Below are 18,250 nucleotides of genomic sequence, written 5' to 3'. Positions count from 1 at the left end.
CAGGAAACAGGTGGGCTGCTACATTCTGGACTATGCTGAAATGCCAGCATTGGCTTCAAGGGTAGCCCCAAGTAGAGCATATTTTAGCAGAGTGGCATGGAAATGGCAAAAGCATGGATGACTGTGGTGAGGGGTCAGTATCCTCATGGAATGGCTCCTGCCTCCTGGCTACCTGCGGGTTACAAATGGTAGAATAAACCTCCTCAAAACCCAATAGAATAGGTGGGTCCAAAAGTACCTGTTACAGTCAGAGCTTGATTTGATTCCTCAAGTTGGTGCGATGTGTGCTGAGAAGTCAGGTGCAGTCACAGCATGGCTTCAACACACTACTTGAAGTCCCCTTTTTGCCTTTTAGCCCATGTTTCTCCATCTTTTCAAGATCGTCATCAGTAGAAGCCATGGCAACAGCCATTAGATTAACATGCAAATCCACACAGCTTTCTTATCCCTTCCAAACTAAGAAGTGTTCATTTCTTCCAGTTCAATCGTAGCATACCAGCCAGCTGGCGACAACAGCCACACGTTCGATGTCACAGCAATGTTTAAGTCCATTGGCATCTTCCTTGGGATATTCAGTGGTTCTTTTGCAATGGGAGCTGCTACAGGAGTAGTCACTGCTTTAATATCCTTTTCACTGGTATTTCAGAAAGTGTATTCCATGCTGTTAGAATGTGTTTCATATAAGCATAAGCCTTTATGATTTTCTGTTCTACTTTAACGAAAGCTACTAAAGCTGTGTGATTAGAGGGAAGCCATGTAATGTTACCAATTGTATAGAACATGGTCTGATTTCCTTACAATGCGCAGTTTCTTTCTACATCACAAACATTATATCATTGGGATAGTTAATATAGACCACTTAATTTTATTTGAAGGAGATTTCAGATACTACCCATTGTTCATAACTTGCAGCTTAGTTGATCTAAGTCCTGCACTTGTTATATAGCTTTACAAAAGATATATTGGGAGTTAAATTCAGTGTGACTTCTTCTGTGAGTCAGGCAAGCAGGATCTGGCCTGATGTATATACCTGGCACAATCAACATTTTAAAGGGAAGATAAATACTTCTGTAGTGATTTTAGGTACGCCTGAAGTATGAATTCCCATGTATATTACCAAGTTGGGGACAGTAAGTCATCAAGAAAGCTTTCTGTAATTCTTTAAATCAAGTTTACGTTACATCTCAATTCTTGGATTGAAGATTATGTGAAGTTAATTATCATAGGACTGATCTAACAGCTATTAAAGTCATTGAATATGCTCCCACTATAACTCAGTGTATAAAAAAGGGAGGGAGGGGACGGAGGGGGGTTATCACCATGTCCTTACTCTGCCACTGCCCTGCTGTTAGTATGGGCTCTCTCTGCTTCTCACCTTGCTTTTGGAAATGTGTTCTGTTAGGTTTGGGCTCTACAATAATATAAATGCCTGATACTCAGAGTCTTCCTGTTTATTTGTTGCATGTAGTGTAGCTACAATCCGCTGTGTTAATATATTGTCCTTAACAGTCTTCAACGTCACCAAGTTCACCAAACTCCGTGAGTTCCCCTTGCTGGAAACCGGTTTGTTTTTCTTAATGTCTTGGAGCACGTTCTTGCTGGCTGAAGCATGTGGTTTCACAGGTAGGATACAGCGTGTTAGCTGCTACGAATGGATAGGAGAATTAGGGATTCATATAGCTGAGACACACAATAGCACATATGTGTTGAACTACTAAATGGCTTCCCTATGAGCAAATGTATTTATTGCAGCCAATAATCTCACTCAGCATCAAGTAACTTACACTCCACCACAAAACTTATCATGTAGCCTAGGGGGAAAAAATCTAGTGTTTTTTGTTGTTTTTTTCAAATTTAAACAGTGTAAGTTTCATGAAACTCTCTTGGGAGAGAAGACTAGAAGAAAGGAATGCAAAAGTTATAATTATTTCAATATTTTAGTGCTGCATAAAAATCAATAAAATATAAATAAGTAGCTCTGTTTCCCATTTTACGTACAAACGTTTTAATGTGGCGTTGCGCTCCCCAGGTGTGGTAGCAGTGTTGTTCTGTGGAATCACCCAGGCCCATTATACATACAACAACTTGTCTACAGAGTCTCAGCATAGAACTAAACAGGTAAGAACTGTTCAACCTCTGCGAATACCAAATTCACTTTTCTCTCTCCTTTGCAAGAATTAGTTGGGTTTTCTGAATGTGCCTGGCTTTTACTAAAAAAAATCACTGTTATGGACGTATTTTATAGGCAGGAGAGCACCTTTGTCTTATTGCAAGATAACTAACTACGTTTATTTTTTCTTTAGCTGTTTGAGCTTCTGAATTTCTTGGCAGAAAATTTCATCTTCTCCTATATGGGACTCACGTTGTTCACCTTCCAGAATCATGACTTCAACCCTACTTTTATAGTGGGAGCCTTTGTATCCTTTGGAGCAACCCAATTTAGTGAGCGTTTCAGGCAGGAGTAGGTCAGGGTGTAGTAGGGAGCATTTGGTGCATAGTAACGTGGTTCACACAGCCAGTTAGTGCATAGCATGTGAGTGTGCTGTAGATATGCACCCCAGCTTACTGCACGCTACCTGTCTGCATAGACAAGCCCGTATGCATTTTTGTCTCTGTTGATGATTTTTAAAGATGTCAGTATCTGCTTTTGCCAAACTTTTATGTCTGTTACTTTATTCCATGTCAGTGGATATTATAACCACCTCAGCCTGAAACTCTGCATTGAATTGTAAATGTGCTATTGAGGAACTAAGGGTGATCACGTGTTCCTGTGGTACTAAGCAAAACTAATGGTTTTGCAAGGTGGGAACACTTTGTGGGAACACAGGTAGAACAAACCATTTACATCTGACTTTCTCTGCTGATCAGGATCGACTGTTAAACTTGGCTAATATCTGAAAAACTCCTCTCAAATCAGCAGCATGAAAGTGTGAGCTGGTGCCTACAAGTAATGCGATAAAGGCTTTGCTGTTCTGCATGGGCTAGTGCTAATGCAGACCGGGGACTTGTGCTCAGACAAATAAAAGGGAATCTGGGTGTCTCAGAACAAAGAGTGAGGGTTGTGAGGAGTTCAGTATGGGAATGTAGGGAAACCAGTACAGCCTTGTAAAATTGTGTTCTCCCGTTTGCCTGGGTTGAGTCACTTATTTTTGATGGACGAATAAAATATCGTTAGCTTTTTCTTTGTCAGGGTTGGAGAATAGATACTGTGGCAGGTGTGGTAAATGGTCATGATTTTTTGCAAGGCTGTGCTAATGTGCCAAGGGGATGGAGAGCAAAGTCCTGTCTGGGGAAATAGACAAGAGTAGTATATTGTGCCCCTGCAGTGGAAACTGGCTTAGGGAACGGGGACTTTCATGAGCAATATGATGCAAATGTGTCTCATGCAATTCATGACATTCGGGAAAGAAAATAAAGGCTGGAAGGATTTTTGCAAGTTATTGTAGGCAGAATTGGAACTTGGCTTCAAGGTTATTGTTACCGTGGGGGACATCCGTATTAAAAGATACAGTTTAAAAGGGAAAGGCAAAAATGTGAAGGGGTTGGATCTCCAAGGCTGTGGAAACTGTGAGAGTATTCCCTGTTAACTGGACTCTTACAGCTTTTATTTCACGGGATGATCCGTAGGGACTGTGTCTTCTGTAGAGCATGTGTCCTTCAAACTCGAGCAAAGCTTGGAAATCTGGTACCCTTGGGAGTGTGACTTGAGCAGAGGGATGGACGTAGCTGGGATACCTTGAACTCCAGAAAGGTCCCTGAGGATGATAAAGTTGCTAGTTGACACACATGCAGCTAATAGTTTTTGAGGTTGAACATGAGCTGGAGAGGAGGGAGTGGAATGGAGAACTTGTGATTTTTTTCCCCCCCCTCTTCCCTGCTACGTAATTTGCCCGGTATTCTTTGTCTTGTTTCTTCTGTTTATACTTGTCTCTTTATGATTATCTTGAACTGCAGTTCTGGATTCTGCTTAGATAAAATTGTAGTTTGCCCCTCACCAGGATATCAGTGCACCTGAAGCTGGGTTACTATCCATTAATTGCAATGGATGGGACACTTTTCAAGTTTCTTAAGAATCCTTGTGTACAATAGAAATTGACTTTGAATGCAGATGTAGGGTATAGTGGGAAATGAACTGAAGAAAAAATATCCTTAATGTGTGTACGAATGTAGCTTGCCATCTTCCTGGGAAGAGCTGCTAATATATATCCCCTGTCCTTTTTACTTAATTTGGGAAGAAGAAACAAGATTGGAACAAATCTCCAGCACATGATGATGTTTGCCGGTATGTTACCCCTGTCCCTGTGTCTCTTCCCTGCCACTCCCTCTCATGAATGCACGAGTAACCACCCTGTTGAACAGCCTGAAACATTCTTTCTCCAACTTTAAACTCATCTGGGCTACATGTGAAACCAGGGCCTCACCTCAGATATCCACATCCTAGCTAGTTAGTATAAATGTATCCGTTTTGAGTGCAGTTCTTCTCTGTGACATACAAAATGGTGTAGCGCTTAAGGGGTCAGGATACATTCTTAGCTGTGCCATGGACCAGCTGTGACCTCGGGCAAAATACTTAACCTCTCACTGCTTGTTTTCCTCATCTTTAAAATGGGGATTGTAATGCCAGCTTCACTCAACTCATCAGGGCACTTTGAGATCCTCCAGTGGCTGGTGCTCTAGAATGCAAAAGATGATGAGAACTTGATTGCAGCCAAGAGTAACCTGGCAGGCAGAATGGGCATGGTTAGTCTAGGGAGAGGATTGTAGGATGCCAATGGTACGCATCTTAGATTAAATAAGCCCCTGTTTAGGAATTGTAGAAACCTGGAGATGGACAGTGGGAACCATCATGGGCTGCAGATTTCATGAGGCTACTGGAGTTCACCTCTTTGCCTTTCCTCTCAGGATTGCGAGGCGCCATGGCTTTTGCCCTGGCCATTCGAGACACTGCCACCTATGCTAGACAGATGATGTTCAGCACAACGCTCCTCATTGTGTTTTTCACTGTCTGGGTTTTTGGCGGTGGGACTACAGCCATGTTATCTTGCCTGCATATCAGGTGAGTGAGACCTTTGTCCCCCCTCCTCTCTTTTCCTAGAATGCAGTGACCCCCTTGGAATCCTGTGCAGTATTATTCTAGCAGGACTCAGTATTATTTGGTTCCTTCCAAGGTGCAAGTCTCTGTGATTTCCCCACTCTGGAATCTCACGGTTGGGCCTTAGAGCTGAAACAGTCATCACTTCTAATCCCCTTATCCCATTATGGCAATCTGACATCTGTTTCCATGGAGGCAACCACCTTCAGCTGTGGACTTTAAGCTGTCTGCTGGCTGAGACTCAGCAGTAAGTGCTGCTTAAGCATCGGGATCCTATAGCCTGTAAGAGTTTTTCACAGGTGTGGAGGATGGGGAGATCAAAGAAACCCACCTCCTTTTTTTCCTCTCTACCACTGTTCTCCCAAACATGCAGAATTTAGGATTTTTAAGGAGGGTAGATGCTTCCTTTTGTGATGCCCTGTATATGCACACACACCTTCTTGTGTCCGATGGCTTCTGCATCAAGTGATGACACCAGAAATGTTTGGGTGCGTTGAATATACACGCTGGGTGCCTCCCAGCAGAGCCACCAAACCAAAAGGCATGGGTGTGCAGAGGAGTCAACCTTTGGAGAACTGCCATTCATTTTACTGGGAGTCTGAAAATGTTCCAGCCCTTTCAAATGAGAATACAAAAAACTGAATAAAGCCTAGAATCCTGGTTTTTTTGGCCTGGAAGTAAAAAAAAAAAAAAAAAAAAAAAAAAAGCAGTTCAATCTTTGCATGTTCTCTTATGCTTGTATGGAAGACTGCTTTGTTATACAGGTGAAATGAATCCTCTTCACCACTGGGTGTTGCTGTAGATGGATACTGTGGTAACTGGCAAATATTCAGTAGCAAAGTAGAAACAGTAGGTAACTTGGGTTCTGAAATAAGATGTTCCTGATGGTGGTTACCCTTGGGCATTAGTGCGCAGGTTCATTTTCGTAAACCCTGCCCACAACTAAGGCCAGTCCAGATGGAGTCATCAAAACACCTCAGTCACTTTATCTTGGGCATCTACCATGTTTCCTCCCCCACCCACCACTGGATGAAATACTAGAAGTACTACACCGCCAGAGTTTTTCAAAGGAGCCAAAGATACACTTGCAAAAGGCAGAGTGACTTCTGCAGCTAGTGTTCCTGTGAGGGATGGCCAGCCAGTGTCAGTAACGCTCTGGGGAGAGCATGCTTCACCCTCCCCTTCCAATGCTCCTCTGCTGAGTCCCACCCCTTGTGAGAGCAAAAAACAGGCGTGGTACATTGGACAGCTTTTTCTAGGATCATATTCATGATTATTGACACCCCCACATAGTTCTGTGTGTTGTAACTGTGGCCTCTGAATGCATTTACTTGTACTCAGACAGCGCTATTAGCACACTTGTGGGGAGAGAGGGCTGAATTTTGAATATTGCGAGTGAGGTGTGTTAGCATGCTCTGGAACCGTGCTCAGTACATGCACATCAGACCCGTTTCCTCGCACAGCTCTGGCGCCAGTTCAGGAAAACATTTAAACACATGGTACAGCTATATAGTCTTCAGTGGGACTTAAGCATGTGCTTAAAATTAAGCAGGTGCTTTAAGTGCCATTCTGAATAGGGACATTGATGGACATCAGCCCTGAGCTGCTGTGATTGGTGCTAATCCATTTCTGGGGGCGGGGGGGCTGAACAGTGTGTGGAAGCTGGAAATTCTGAGATAGGCTTGTGATGCGGATGAACGTTTGTCCATTATGGGCAGTCTCTCTCATATGACTGGAGCCAAATCTGACCCTACCCCTCTGATAGGAAAAGCTGATAAATGAGCTTAACCTGCTATGGATCCAAACCTAAAAGAGAGCACCTCCAAAGACTGTCACACGTGTCTGTGGGATTGTTTGTGTTCACGCTAACCATTTCCTTTTGTTCTCCTCCACAGGGTCGGTGTAGATTCAGATCAAGAACACTTGGTAAATATTGTTCCTTAACTGCTTTCACATGAACCTTTATCTAGGGACGTGCACCACATGTCAGGTGGCAGAAGGTTACATAGAACCATATGAATGGTTTACATGTATATCCGCGTGCTCTTTTTTTCTTCCACTCCAGCCCTGGGGTAGGTGGAGGTTTTTAGTGCTATTCGGTGAAGATGTGAAAGAAGGGACATGTCTAAACCTGAAAGAAGGTAGTAGGAAAAGCATCACAACACTCTGTATATTATCACTTCCATCTGTTTCCTGGTACAATCCCTCTCTCCCCGTGCTGAAAAAAACCCTTTTCTAAACTTAAGCATGGGAGCCAAAAAGCCTCTACACATTTTAATTTGATTTTCAAGACATGCTATATATAGGGTGCCCTAAAGTTGTAGTGTGACTGGGTTTTAAGACCAGAACCCTAATTTTCCTGCTTCTGAGGTGTTTGATCTTTAATAATACTTAAACCCTTCCTCTTCTTTATCCCAGCATGTAACGCTTTCCAGCAGTTTCCTTTGATGCTATCTTCTTTTCTGTGCCTGCTGGGCTATTCTTAATCCTTGGGTTGTCACACACTGCTGTTTGTTCGCACCTCTGTTGCCTTGCTGCATTTGTTTATTTTGTAAAACAGGAAGTACTTACAGCTCTAAGACGAAGACTCATGCAGTGCCCAATCAGAGTTATTAAAGTGTGCTCTGATAAAATAGCATGTAACTGTTCTCCTTGTAGGTGTGACACCTGCACCATTAAGGCCTGAGCTGCTCTGTATTTGGAGTTCTCACTGAAATCACTGGGGTTCTGCTTGTGAGGATCCCATGCATAATAAGATCTGTAGGGGGGTACTCTGCTCTCTGTGATTACTAAGATACTGTTAGGAGGAGCCCAGACCCATCAGTCTGCAAGCCAAACTTTTATGAAATATTTGATTGAAGGAAAAAAATCTGAATGCCATAAGCCACCCATTTCTAAACTGAAGGAATTTGAGATATTGTTGTTCAAGTAGCAAAAACAGTGAATCCATGTGAAGCATCTGCATATAAAAATCTCTTCTTTAAGAAATGATGTCATTTGAGTAGCAAATACTGCAATGGATTAGACGTTTTCTGTGTTCAGCTTCTTGATTTTTCAAAAGTAGCACACTGCACTGGTGGGCATTAAAAAACATGGCCTCTGCCCCAACAAGTTGGCTCAGTTATAGGGACAAATAAGATTAGACAAAGGGGAAGGGAATGGGAGGGAAGTCTTCACTTCCATTGGGAACGATGTGTAATTCCACTTCAAACTGTTGCAGGACTGAGGTTTGTGCTGGAAAGGTGGTGGAAGGAAGTGGGCTCTGAGGCTGAGGAGTACTAACACCTCTAATTCAGAGACTTTTTGGCTGGTCACATGGTACAGGCTGCACCTTCTTATTTCTGCTTGCTAAACTGTGTTAAAAGAAGCTTCTGATGAAATACCTCATTAGTATTCTATTGCCATGTAAGCAATTGCTGAAAGCTCCACAAGGATGTTACATGACCGTCAAAAGAAGATGTGTGCGTTAGAGAATGATGAATTAAGGAGCTGTGAAAAAGCTGGCGAACCCCTCTTCCTCAACATACACGTATAATCAGAACAGTGGGTTTTCATGCCGATCCGGTTCCAAGAGAAAGAGAATTGCATTGTGCAGTCATCGTTTAAGTTGTGACTCTTTTGCAGGGTGCCCCGGAAAGTGAAAGGAGGAGTACGAAAGCGGAAAGTGCCTGGCTGTTCAGGCTGTGGTACAACTTTGATCACAAGTATCCTTAATGAAAATAAGAACACGTAAGAGCCAGAATCTGGCTCATCTGAGTAACCCTATTAACTCAGAGCATGCTTTGCCCCCTGGGAGAGGAGTAGCCAGCATTAACTGATCCATTGTTCTTCTTTACTTCTTATAGTGTCTGCACCTGTGAGAATTTATCCAACTCTTACCACCAACAGTTTTAGAAGAATGGCTCTTCTCAAAGCCAGGCTCACGACAAGGATCACGATATGGAATTATTTAAGTTCCGTGTGTGTGTATGGTTCTTGTGGCAAGAGTCCAGTAATAAGTTCAGAAGCTCTTCTCAGCCCTTTCCTAACCTGTTACAACATTCTGAATTTGTGCTGTGCTGTCTTGCTTGTCCTAATGCATCGCAATGAATTAATAGTGAAGTGATTTGCCAGGCTCTTACGAAAGGTGCTGTCTTCTGGAAAAGTGGTGGTGTTGCCCTTTTTAGAAAAGGGTGTTCAACTGGGACTTTGTTCTGGTATGTTCATTACGCTCGTTTCCCCATTCATTTGGTTGCAATCATGTTTCCTCGTTTCTTTGATTTGCATGGTCCCAAATATCTAGATTTCCTTTACAAATTATGTTTGGAACTGGTTGCTGTATTTTGGTTGAATACTTTTAGTTGAAAAGTTGAATAGTCCTTGTAAAATGCTCTGTATTCTTTAATGCAGGAAGTGGGAAGAAGGCTTTTTTTAAATAAAGAGGAGACATAAGCCTCTCGGAAACTAAATGGTTCCAACATTGAGCTTGTTCTGCTGAGCATTAGCAGGTCTCTGTGTTGCCTGTGCCAATAGCAGCTGCAGCTTTTTGTGCGGGGGAAAGCTACTGACTAGCATGTAGGAAGGAAGTGAATGCACCATGCAGGAGCAAACAGCTGGGCCCAAGCTCCAGCATGTGCATGCAGAACTAGATTTGGAATCCGGTCATGGTTTTAGTCTTCAACACTTTTTTGTTAACCCAATGATGGGATTTTCCAAAGTAACTTAGAAGCACAATGGGACTTAAAATCATTGGAACTTGTGTTCCTTAAGTCACACAGGGTGCATCTTCATTAGGGGGGAAAAAAATGTGTTCTTACCTCACGTTAGCTAATCTTTTAGTAGCTAATAATTACTGCTAATGGGCAGTAACTGACTGAAGATGAAATCCTAGTGAAGACAGAGCGGTTCGTAGTTTGCACGTGAGTTAGGAAGCTAAGGTAAAGACTTGGAGAGCCTAGGGATTGCCTTGGCCTGCTAACTTGTGTGCAAACTAACTGCCGTGTCTTGTCACTATTTTACCTCTTGTTAGTTCCATGCAGTAGCTAAGTGAGTGAAGAATGCCCCTCCTTTCCTAGAGAAGACAATGCCTTAGGCACTCTTGAAAATCCCGCCCAAAACCTTTACTGTTTGCTCTTAAACACACCCAGAAAATAGAAGATGAAGTGACATTTTGTCCTGAGACAGTCTGCCGGAGACTCTTGCCAGAGAACAGCTATAGCATGTGAGAAGGGATACACGCAGCAAATAGCAGAATCAGCAGCAACGCAAAGGGTCTGACATAGACTGGACTGACTTCTTGCCTCTGTTGCTTGATGCTGTGTTCTCAGCAGGGCTGCTTGATGCTCTGTTCTCTTTCTTGGCTCCATAATCAACAGACATGTTTAAATCTTGTGCTCTGTCTCAGCTTTGTATTTCTGCCCCACGGCATTGTGCACTTTGATTTATAAATACAGCCATGCTCTGTCTCTGCCTTAACACGCCCCACAGCTATCTGAAGCCTCTGTTGACGCACAGTGGCCCCCCTCTCACAACGACACTGCCTAGTTGCTGCGGACCTGTTGCCAGATGCTTGACGAGTCCTCAGGCTTATGAAGTAAGTCTAGTACTAGTCTGCCCCCGTGTTGTCTGAATCGGATGTATTTATCTTTCTGTCTACTTTCTGGAGTATGTACATTGATTCCTTAAGTCCAGTGTTTTGGGGTTTTTCATCTGTTATCTGAAGTTATAGAATATAGTAAAAGTATTTATTCATCAGCTTTTTCACATGAATAGTGTGTTGCCAACGCATGGGTCACTGTTGGGAACTATCTTGGGACTCCTGCTCCATGAAACAGCTGACGCTGGGAGCTTTATGAAAAGTCAGACGCTTAGTCTGGCAGATGAGGCACCTCCCTTGTGCATTTTGCCTTCACAGCTGAAAATAATTGGTCACAAAGTGACTGTGGCCTCGGAAGTGGTTGTGTCTTCCATACCATGTGGTGATTGTGACATTTCCCACAGTGCGTGGATTGAATTAGAAACCAGAAAATTGCCAGTCAGGGTCAAACTGTTTATAGAATCATGACACCAGCAGTTCTTAGTACCCACAATGCATCTGGTCACTTGTGAACTGTTGTACGTGATAGCCTCTTATGGTGGACTCTGTCCATACCAAGGGTTTAGTGAGAAGTGACAGCTCAGAAGAAACACTGAGCTGAAAGCCCTTGTTGTCCTCACTCAGTTAAGCTAATGTCTTATGCTTGTGTGTTTGGATTGGGGAAGCCTTTGAGGGCATGACTTTGTGGTCAGAGATGTGAAGGAGAATCTATCACTGGATACTGCCTCTTGTCTGTTGTTGGTTGTTCTCAGACTTCGGGACCAATTCTAGCTATATGTATAAGAAACCGATAAGCAAATAAACTCTTGATTCTGTTTATTATTCAGAATCAAGAGCAACTGAAGGACGATGATTCCGACCTTATTTTGAATGATGGAGACATCAGTTTGACATATGGGGATTCTACTGTGAATGCTGATTCTATCACTTCTGGTGGCACGTCGAGGAGGATTGTGGGAAACAGTTCAGAAGATGCACTGGATCGGGAGCTGGCATTTGGAGACCATGAACTTGTAATACGGGGAACACGCCTGGTCCTTCCCATGGATGATTCCGAGCCTCCATCAAGTTTGGTAGATAGTGCAAGACATGGCCCAGCGTAAGATTTATGTTGCTCGATTTAATTGACAATAATATCTGCATATGTGATCACGAAGAAATATGTACTACCTAAAATCTAATGCATGTCTCAGAATGTCTAAGCTGTATAAATATTATTTATATGGTGCCAGAAGAATATAAATATTCTCTACAAGTTGGCTTGTGAAGAGCAAGCTGCAGTTTCTTAAGCTGAAAGCCATGTTGACTGCATTGTGTAGAAAGAAACTGGTTTTTAGCATAATAATCTTTTGCACATGGTGGACTTCTTTTCAAGTGGTGTGATGTATGGCCTTAGGTCCCAGCTAGGTAGGGAAAGTGGCTGATTTCTCTGTTAGCATTCAGAATTCAGCTTGACACAGACCGGAATGACAAATGAAATGTTTCCTTTGCTTTGTCCTATCTAGAGTTGTTAGGGAGGTGTCAACTAAAGATGTAAATTGCTTATTAGTCGCATGACGACTGTTTTGGTCTCTCATATCTCTGATTGTCAAATACACACATTATAAAATTGGCAAAATCTCTGCGCAAAGATTGGCCTGATGGTCTAGTAGCCAGCCGTACTCTGCACTGCTGTATTTGGATCTGAGCTGGGGTCCCCATTTATCCAGGCCAGGAGGCGGTGTAAGGCATCATTGACTCAGAATCCTTTGCTCCTAGGGAGGAAAGGGAGCATTTTGCTCTGAAGTGACTCACCCACTCTACTAAGCCACTGTTTAGATAATGGGGCATCAGCAGAAGCTATTCCCAGCCGTCCTCTGGTCTAGGGTGGGTGACCATGATGTATGATTTTTCAGATGGGGGCCCAAAGCTTCACAGTTTGTGTTTTGCAGTTATATTTGAGGGAAAGAATTGATCACACACAAGCTGCATCAGGCTTATTGCACAGGCTTTGTAGTTGGTGAGTCTGCATTTCAAGTGTGTCTTAAACAGCTTTTCTAGAGATAACAAACACATTTTTAAGAGGTGATTGAGTTCTGAATTTTGGGAAGGGGCCATGTCTCAAGTGATTGAAGCCCTTTTACTAGTTAGTCATTGAGGAAACTAAATAAACATACAAGTGTACTGTAGTTCCATGCTATACCACGGAGTCACACCTATCCAAACAGGAAGTGTAAAGGTTGTAAATTGAAACTGTACATGTAGATTTCTTAAGAGGTATTTAGAAATTGAGGTGGTACTGGAAGGGAGTCGTCTGTCCTCCTGTCTAGTTGAAATTGTTGCACTTTGTTTGATACACTGCATGCTAAGGAGTTATTATACTCTCCTCCCTGATTCATTTTCATGTCTCTTACGGTTTATAATAAATGTTTGTGAGCTGCCATGTTTTTACATTTTTCCAAGGAAGAGCACAGAACAATTTGCTATTTCACATTAGTGTACTAGGATTTATTCTTCAATGATGGGAATGGCCAAAGGTGCAGTGAAAATTTAAGAAGCTGAGAACTCTTATTTCTTGCTTTCCCCAAGAAAAAAGTTCCAGCCTAGAACTTAACTGTGTATAATTTTAATTTATTTGTAGTCACACAATCAACCAGTCCTTTCACAGTCACAAATACACACACTAGGCTGATTTCCGAGTTAGCATTCACTCTGTTAAAACAAGAGCGCACTTCCTCAAGATAGCATGGGACCTGATCCTAAGAGGTATCTGAGCACTCACAAGTCCCATTGACTTTGCTTGGAATTGAGATCAGGACCTGAGACCCCACTGTGGTTTTCTTTGGATGTTTAGCCACCACTGTTGTGGAGTGGGACATTCGTGCAAGGGGGAGGAGAAATAAGGAAATACTTAAACTTTGACTGAGTGTATATTTATAGTTCAGAAAATAAAATTACCTTTTCTCATTTTCTCAGGTCTAAATAACATTGCCTTAAAATTACCGAAGTGGAACTAATTTTTGCAGTTAAACTATCCCCAAGAATTCTCCCTCCCCCCCCCCCCTTTTCAAGCAAAATGTATAGGTTTTTTCTATAGGACTCCTCCAGAACTGTGTACATTCTGCGTTTATATTTTAGGAAATCAGAATCTTCATTGCACCCAGTAAATGGCAGTTTTAGCTGTTAACATACCCATTTGTTGTTTAGTGCTAGCCAGTTTGTTCCCTGCTATGCAGGGTTTCCATGCAGTGTGAATTTTATATTATGACTGTATCTTAACTTCATGTGTTTAAAAAAAAGAAAAAAAGTTAAAAAAAAAAAGTTAGTGTTGATTTTTGTTTGCTGCACTATTATACATCAAATATTCTTTTTATTTTGCTTGTTTAAAAAGAGGTAGGTTCAATAACTACCTCCTGTTTTTTCCTCTGTAAGCTGGGTGACTGTGAATTCAATTTACAAAGATCCACGCTGATACCATAGAATGTGGAAAACACAGCTATTGTTCAGTATGCCTCTGATAAGAGCACATCATCTGATTTCTTCAGTTACTAGGTATTCAAAGCAATTTGAGATTGCTTCCTAATCTCTCCCGGTGAAGGATCCACTACTGTCAGAGCACTGTAAACCCCCAGCTTTGCCCACTTAATAGTTTCAGCGGAGAAATACCCAATCACTCCAATCCCAGTCAGAATCCTACTGCATAGAATTCCTATAAGGGGAAGTCTACACTGCGGCTTTGAGGGTGCTTCCCAATGCAAGTAGACAGATGTGTTGGCAGTGTGGCCAGGATGGCTCCAGCTAGCGATCCCAGTCCAAGTCTGCCCGACTCCTTCAGTACTACCAGTTTGTGCCGCTGCGGCCACGCTGCTCTTTTTGGCGAGCTAGCATGCATCTGTCTACCTGCATTGGGAAGCACCCTCCCAGATGCTGCATAGACATTCCTAAGAGACCATTCCTGAAAATTGTTTGCAGTGTTGTTGTAGCTATGTTGGTCCCATCTTATGAGAGAGAGAGAGAGACACGGTGGGTTAGGTAATCAAAGATTGGACCAACTTCTCTTGGTGAAAGAGACAAGCTTTTCAGGTTACACAGATCTCAAGAAGAGCTCTGTGTAAGCTCAGAAGCTTTTTTTTTTCCACTAACAGAAGCTGGTCCAATAAAAGATACTACCTCACCTACTTTGCACTGAGTGTGCTAGCAGCTAGGGCCTCATCCAGTACTTATTGGAAGCAGTGACAAAAGCCTCACTGGTCTTGTGTAGCCTAGGACGAAAGGTGCGGTGTTAGAATGTGTTCACACGCAGCCGTTCTGTTTGGAACTGGTCAAGTTCAAAACTAGGCAATGCTCAACTTTTAAAACATGTTAGTTAGAAGGCGTTAGCTAATATATGCTACTGTCACACCTTAAATCCTTCCCTAGACCAGGCCTTTGATTTGGAGTTAGGGCCTGCATGTGTTGCCTCTGTAGCCTAAAACCTGTGAGAAATCAAGACTCACCTGGCAATACCAAGTATCATCACAAGGCCGGAATTAACTCCTATTAATTAACTGTTGTTAATGTCAGGTTTCAGAGGAGCACCCGTGTTAGTCTGTATTCGCAAAAAGAAAAGGAGGACTTGTGGCACCTTAGAGACTAACCAATTTATTTGAACATAAGCTTTCGTGAGCCACAGCTCACTTCATCGGATGCATTCAGTGTTAATGTGTTTCTCTCTCCAACTTTAATACGTTAGCTACAGTATTTGAATTGCCAACACATTACTTCAGTCCTAGACTTTTGGTGTCAATTAACATTTTAATTGATGATTGAAGTACTTTAGATAAATATTCTAGTGTGTATTTTTGTGTCGTCAGGAATTATATTGTGTGTTAAACATAATATAAGGACTGCTTTAAAAATAAAAATGGAATGAGTGAATCAATCAAAGCTGAGATTCAAGAGTGACTTTTATAGAAACAGCTCAAACTTAATAGTAAACTATTTCCTTTATTCTGTTGTAGTGGGGAATTCAGAGGGCTTGATCTTCAGTGGTGTTGAGAACCTACAGTTTCCACTTACTTCAAAGGAAGTGGTGAATGCTCAGCACCCAGAAAGAAAAGGAGGACTTGTGGCACCTTAGAGACTAACCAATTTATTTGAGCATAAGCTTTCGTGGGCTACAGCCACTTCATCGGATGAGCTGTAGCTCACAAAAGCTTATGCTCAAATAAATCTGTTAGTCTCTAAGGTGCCACAAGTCCTCCTGTTCTTTTTGCAAATACAAACTAATACGGCTGCAACTCTGACACCTGTCGCTTAGCACCCGGCATTCAGGCCTGTAGATCTTTTGCCAAATATGTAAAACAGCCCCAGATGCACAATTTTACAATGCTTTTATAAAGATTTAGAGATGTCACCCCTTGCGAATCCTCTCATCTGTAAATTGAATTGACCTGGGTTTTGCACATGGAAAAGCACTGTTGATCAAGTTTTGATTTCTGCTAGTATTGTTGAATTGTCCAGTAATGGCATTAACTTCAGTAGTTGTGGTGTTTTGTGCAATTGGCTTGTGATAGTTGATGATCATTATTGCACCTTCTGTTTACGCTGACTAAATCTTTTACTGTTGCATTGTACTGTGAAAGAAGGATCCTAGGCCTATAAAAAGTTTTTTTTTTTCCCTTGAATAAGTCTGTAGTGTTTCTTTAATTCACAGGGAAATAAAAACCTGTAACAAAGACATGACATTTTTGCATTGTTAAAAGAAATTTTCACAGCCACGTGATAAATGGATAAATGATCAGCCACTGCTGCAAACCACTGACAGTGCATAACGTGGTTTCTTCCAATTAGAGCTAATCTATTTGGAGCAGTAGGTTGGAATGTTAAAAGATGTTCACAACTTGACTGTCCCAACATCAGTACAACTTTGGAATGTGGAAGGTAACTAGGGTGGGGAATGGCTGGTGCTGCACAAACCCGGAACAAAAAAAAAATCTTTGCCTGGAAGAGTTGACAATCTTTGTATAAGCTCAGAGGTAGCAGGTGAATACCACAGACAGCACAAGGAAACAATGGGACAATACTGATCATATGGGAAGTGGCCGTCGCAGTACTCAGAAACAGCTGGAAGTCGCAGTGTTGTTGTCATTCAATAGTACTCTGTAGACTGCACTGACTCAATCAGGGCCCTACCATATAGTTAGGGGTCATGGTGTTGCTGTAAGAGACAACATAAAACAAAGGGGCTGACCACCTGTGGGTTCTGAAGACCCCACTCAGGTGTTAGCCCCTGGATCCTGGTTTAATTCTAATTACATTCTGCTCGCCCAGATTTCCCCCTTGCAGCTGCATTTTGAGACTGCTCTCCTCTCCACTTCGTCTCCTGCCCAGTTTTGTGGAGCCGTGTGCCGTTGGAGCAGCCATTGTGTTCCCCAGCTGAGGTGGCTTGGGGTTGGGTGAAGTGGTTCCTGTTTGCTGTTTAAGGCCTCAGAGGTCCTTCATCATGAAATATGTTATGGAAACTTCAGAGATGTAATCTGGGGGTTGTTCTCATTCCCAAAGCAAGATGAGCACCTAACTTTGGAGTTTTTAGTGGCTGAAAATCCCTTATTCTCTGTAGCCCTGTGCCATTCATAAATCTTCATGGACTGCCTATTGCCTAAATTTGTATGCAGTGTGATGAGGCATCCACCCCACACTGGCAGAGAAGGGGTTAAAAGCAGTTATTCTGTTGCGTAGGCAAAACAACGGACCTGTTCTCTTCTTAAATAAATCGACTCTTCTGTAAAACTCTAACCCACAAGGACTGAGGAAGGTAAATGAATCAGTGTATCGTTGTTCATGTGTAAAAATGTATGACTTAGTCAGGCAACGTCTTCCACCCCACACTGGCAGAGAAGGGGTTAAAAGCAGCCTGGACAGGCTGTGCAGGGAACAGCCAATAGGAGAGTGGCTGTGAAGAACCGCCAATCAAGGCCTAGCAGGTCCATATAAAAGGGAGCTTCAAGGCAGAGTATTTCAGTTACTGCAGGGAGCTCAAGGGAGAGGACTTGGTTCCTAGAGGGCTGCAGGAGGGTAGCACCTCAGATAGGGCAGCTGCTAGCAGGGACCATGGGAGCTAGAGAGCACTCCTGGCTAGCTGCTGGGACTTGCAGGCTTGAGGCCCTGGCCACTAGCTACAGCAGTGTTTTTCAATCCGTGGGTCGTGACCCAGTACTGCGTTGCAGCATGTAAGGCACATGTCCTGGAAAAGCACTTCATGAACCCCCCTCTCTACGGGTGTATATGAAGCACTCTCTGTTGGAGATCTACAGGGCTGATTAATTCAACCTGGCGGCATGCTATCTCACTTCCTGTGAAGATATTAAAGCAGTTGTTCTGTTGTGTAGGCAAAACAACGGACCTGTTCTCTTCTTAAATAAATCGACTCTTCTGTAAAACTCTAACCCACAGGGACTGAGGAAAGTAAATGAATCAGTGTGTCATTCATGTGTAAAAATGTATGACTTAGTCAGGCAATGTCTTCTTTTTAAACTGTGGCTGTACGATATTCTAACGGTGAAGAGGTGATGGAAACTATGTAGCTTTCATCCTTACCCCGTTCGTGGCTAGAGCCCTGCACT

General features: G+C 42.6%; 1 protein-coding gene across 1 annotated transcript in view; it reads left to right on the top strand.

Annotated features, from left to right (window-relative positions):
• Nucleotides 1–16,315, top strand: part of SLC9A6 (solute carrier family 9 member A6) — a 36,173-nt gene extending 19,858 nt beyond the window's left edge. The window contains exons 7-16 of the mRNA XM_077826023.1: nucleotides 481–622; nucleotides 1,518–1,623; nucleotides 2,030–2,118; nucleotides 2,304–2,417; nucleotides 4,171–4,282; nucleotides 4,903–5,056; nucleotides 6,988–7,018; nucleotides 8,717–8,796; nucleotides 10,559–10,664; nucleotides 11,495–16,315. Coding sequence (XP_077682149.1) covers nucleotides 481–622; nucleotides 1,518–1,623; nucleotides 2,030–2,118; nucleotides 2,304–2,417; nucleotides 4,171–4,282; nucleotides 4,903–5,056; nucleotides 6,988–7,018; nucleotides 8,717–8,796; nucleotides 10,559–10,664; nucleotides 11,495–11,770 — 1,210 coding nt within the window. The 3' untranslated portion in view covers nucleotides 11,771–16,315. The remainder of the gene's footprint in view (nucleotides 1–480; nucleotides 623–1,517; nucleotides 1,624–2,029; nucleotides 2,119–2,303; nucleotides 2,418–4,170; nucleotides 4,283–4,902; nucleotides 5,057–6,987; nucleotides 7,019–8,716; nucleotides 8,797–10,558; nucleotides 10,665–11,494) is intronic.
• Nucleotides 16,316–18,250: the final 1,935 nt, after the last annotated feature.

Source organism: Eretmochelys imbricata, chromosome 9, assembly GCF_965152235.1.
Source record: "Eretmochelys imbricata isolate rEreImb1 chromosome 9, rEreImb1.hap1, whole genome shotgun sequence".
NCBI classification, from domain to species: Eukaryota; Metazoa; Chordata; order Testudines; family Cheloniidae; genus Eretmochelys; species Eretmochelys imbricata.
This window is presented reverse-complemented; position numbering and strand designations above follow the sequence as displayed.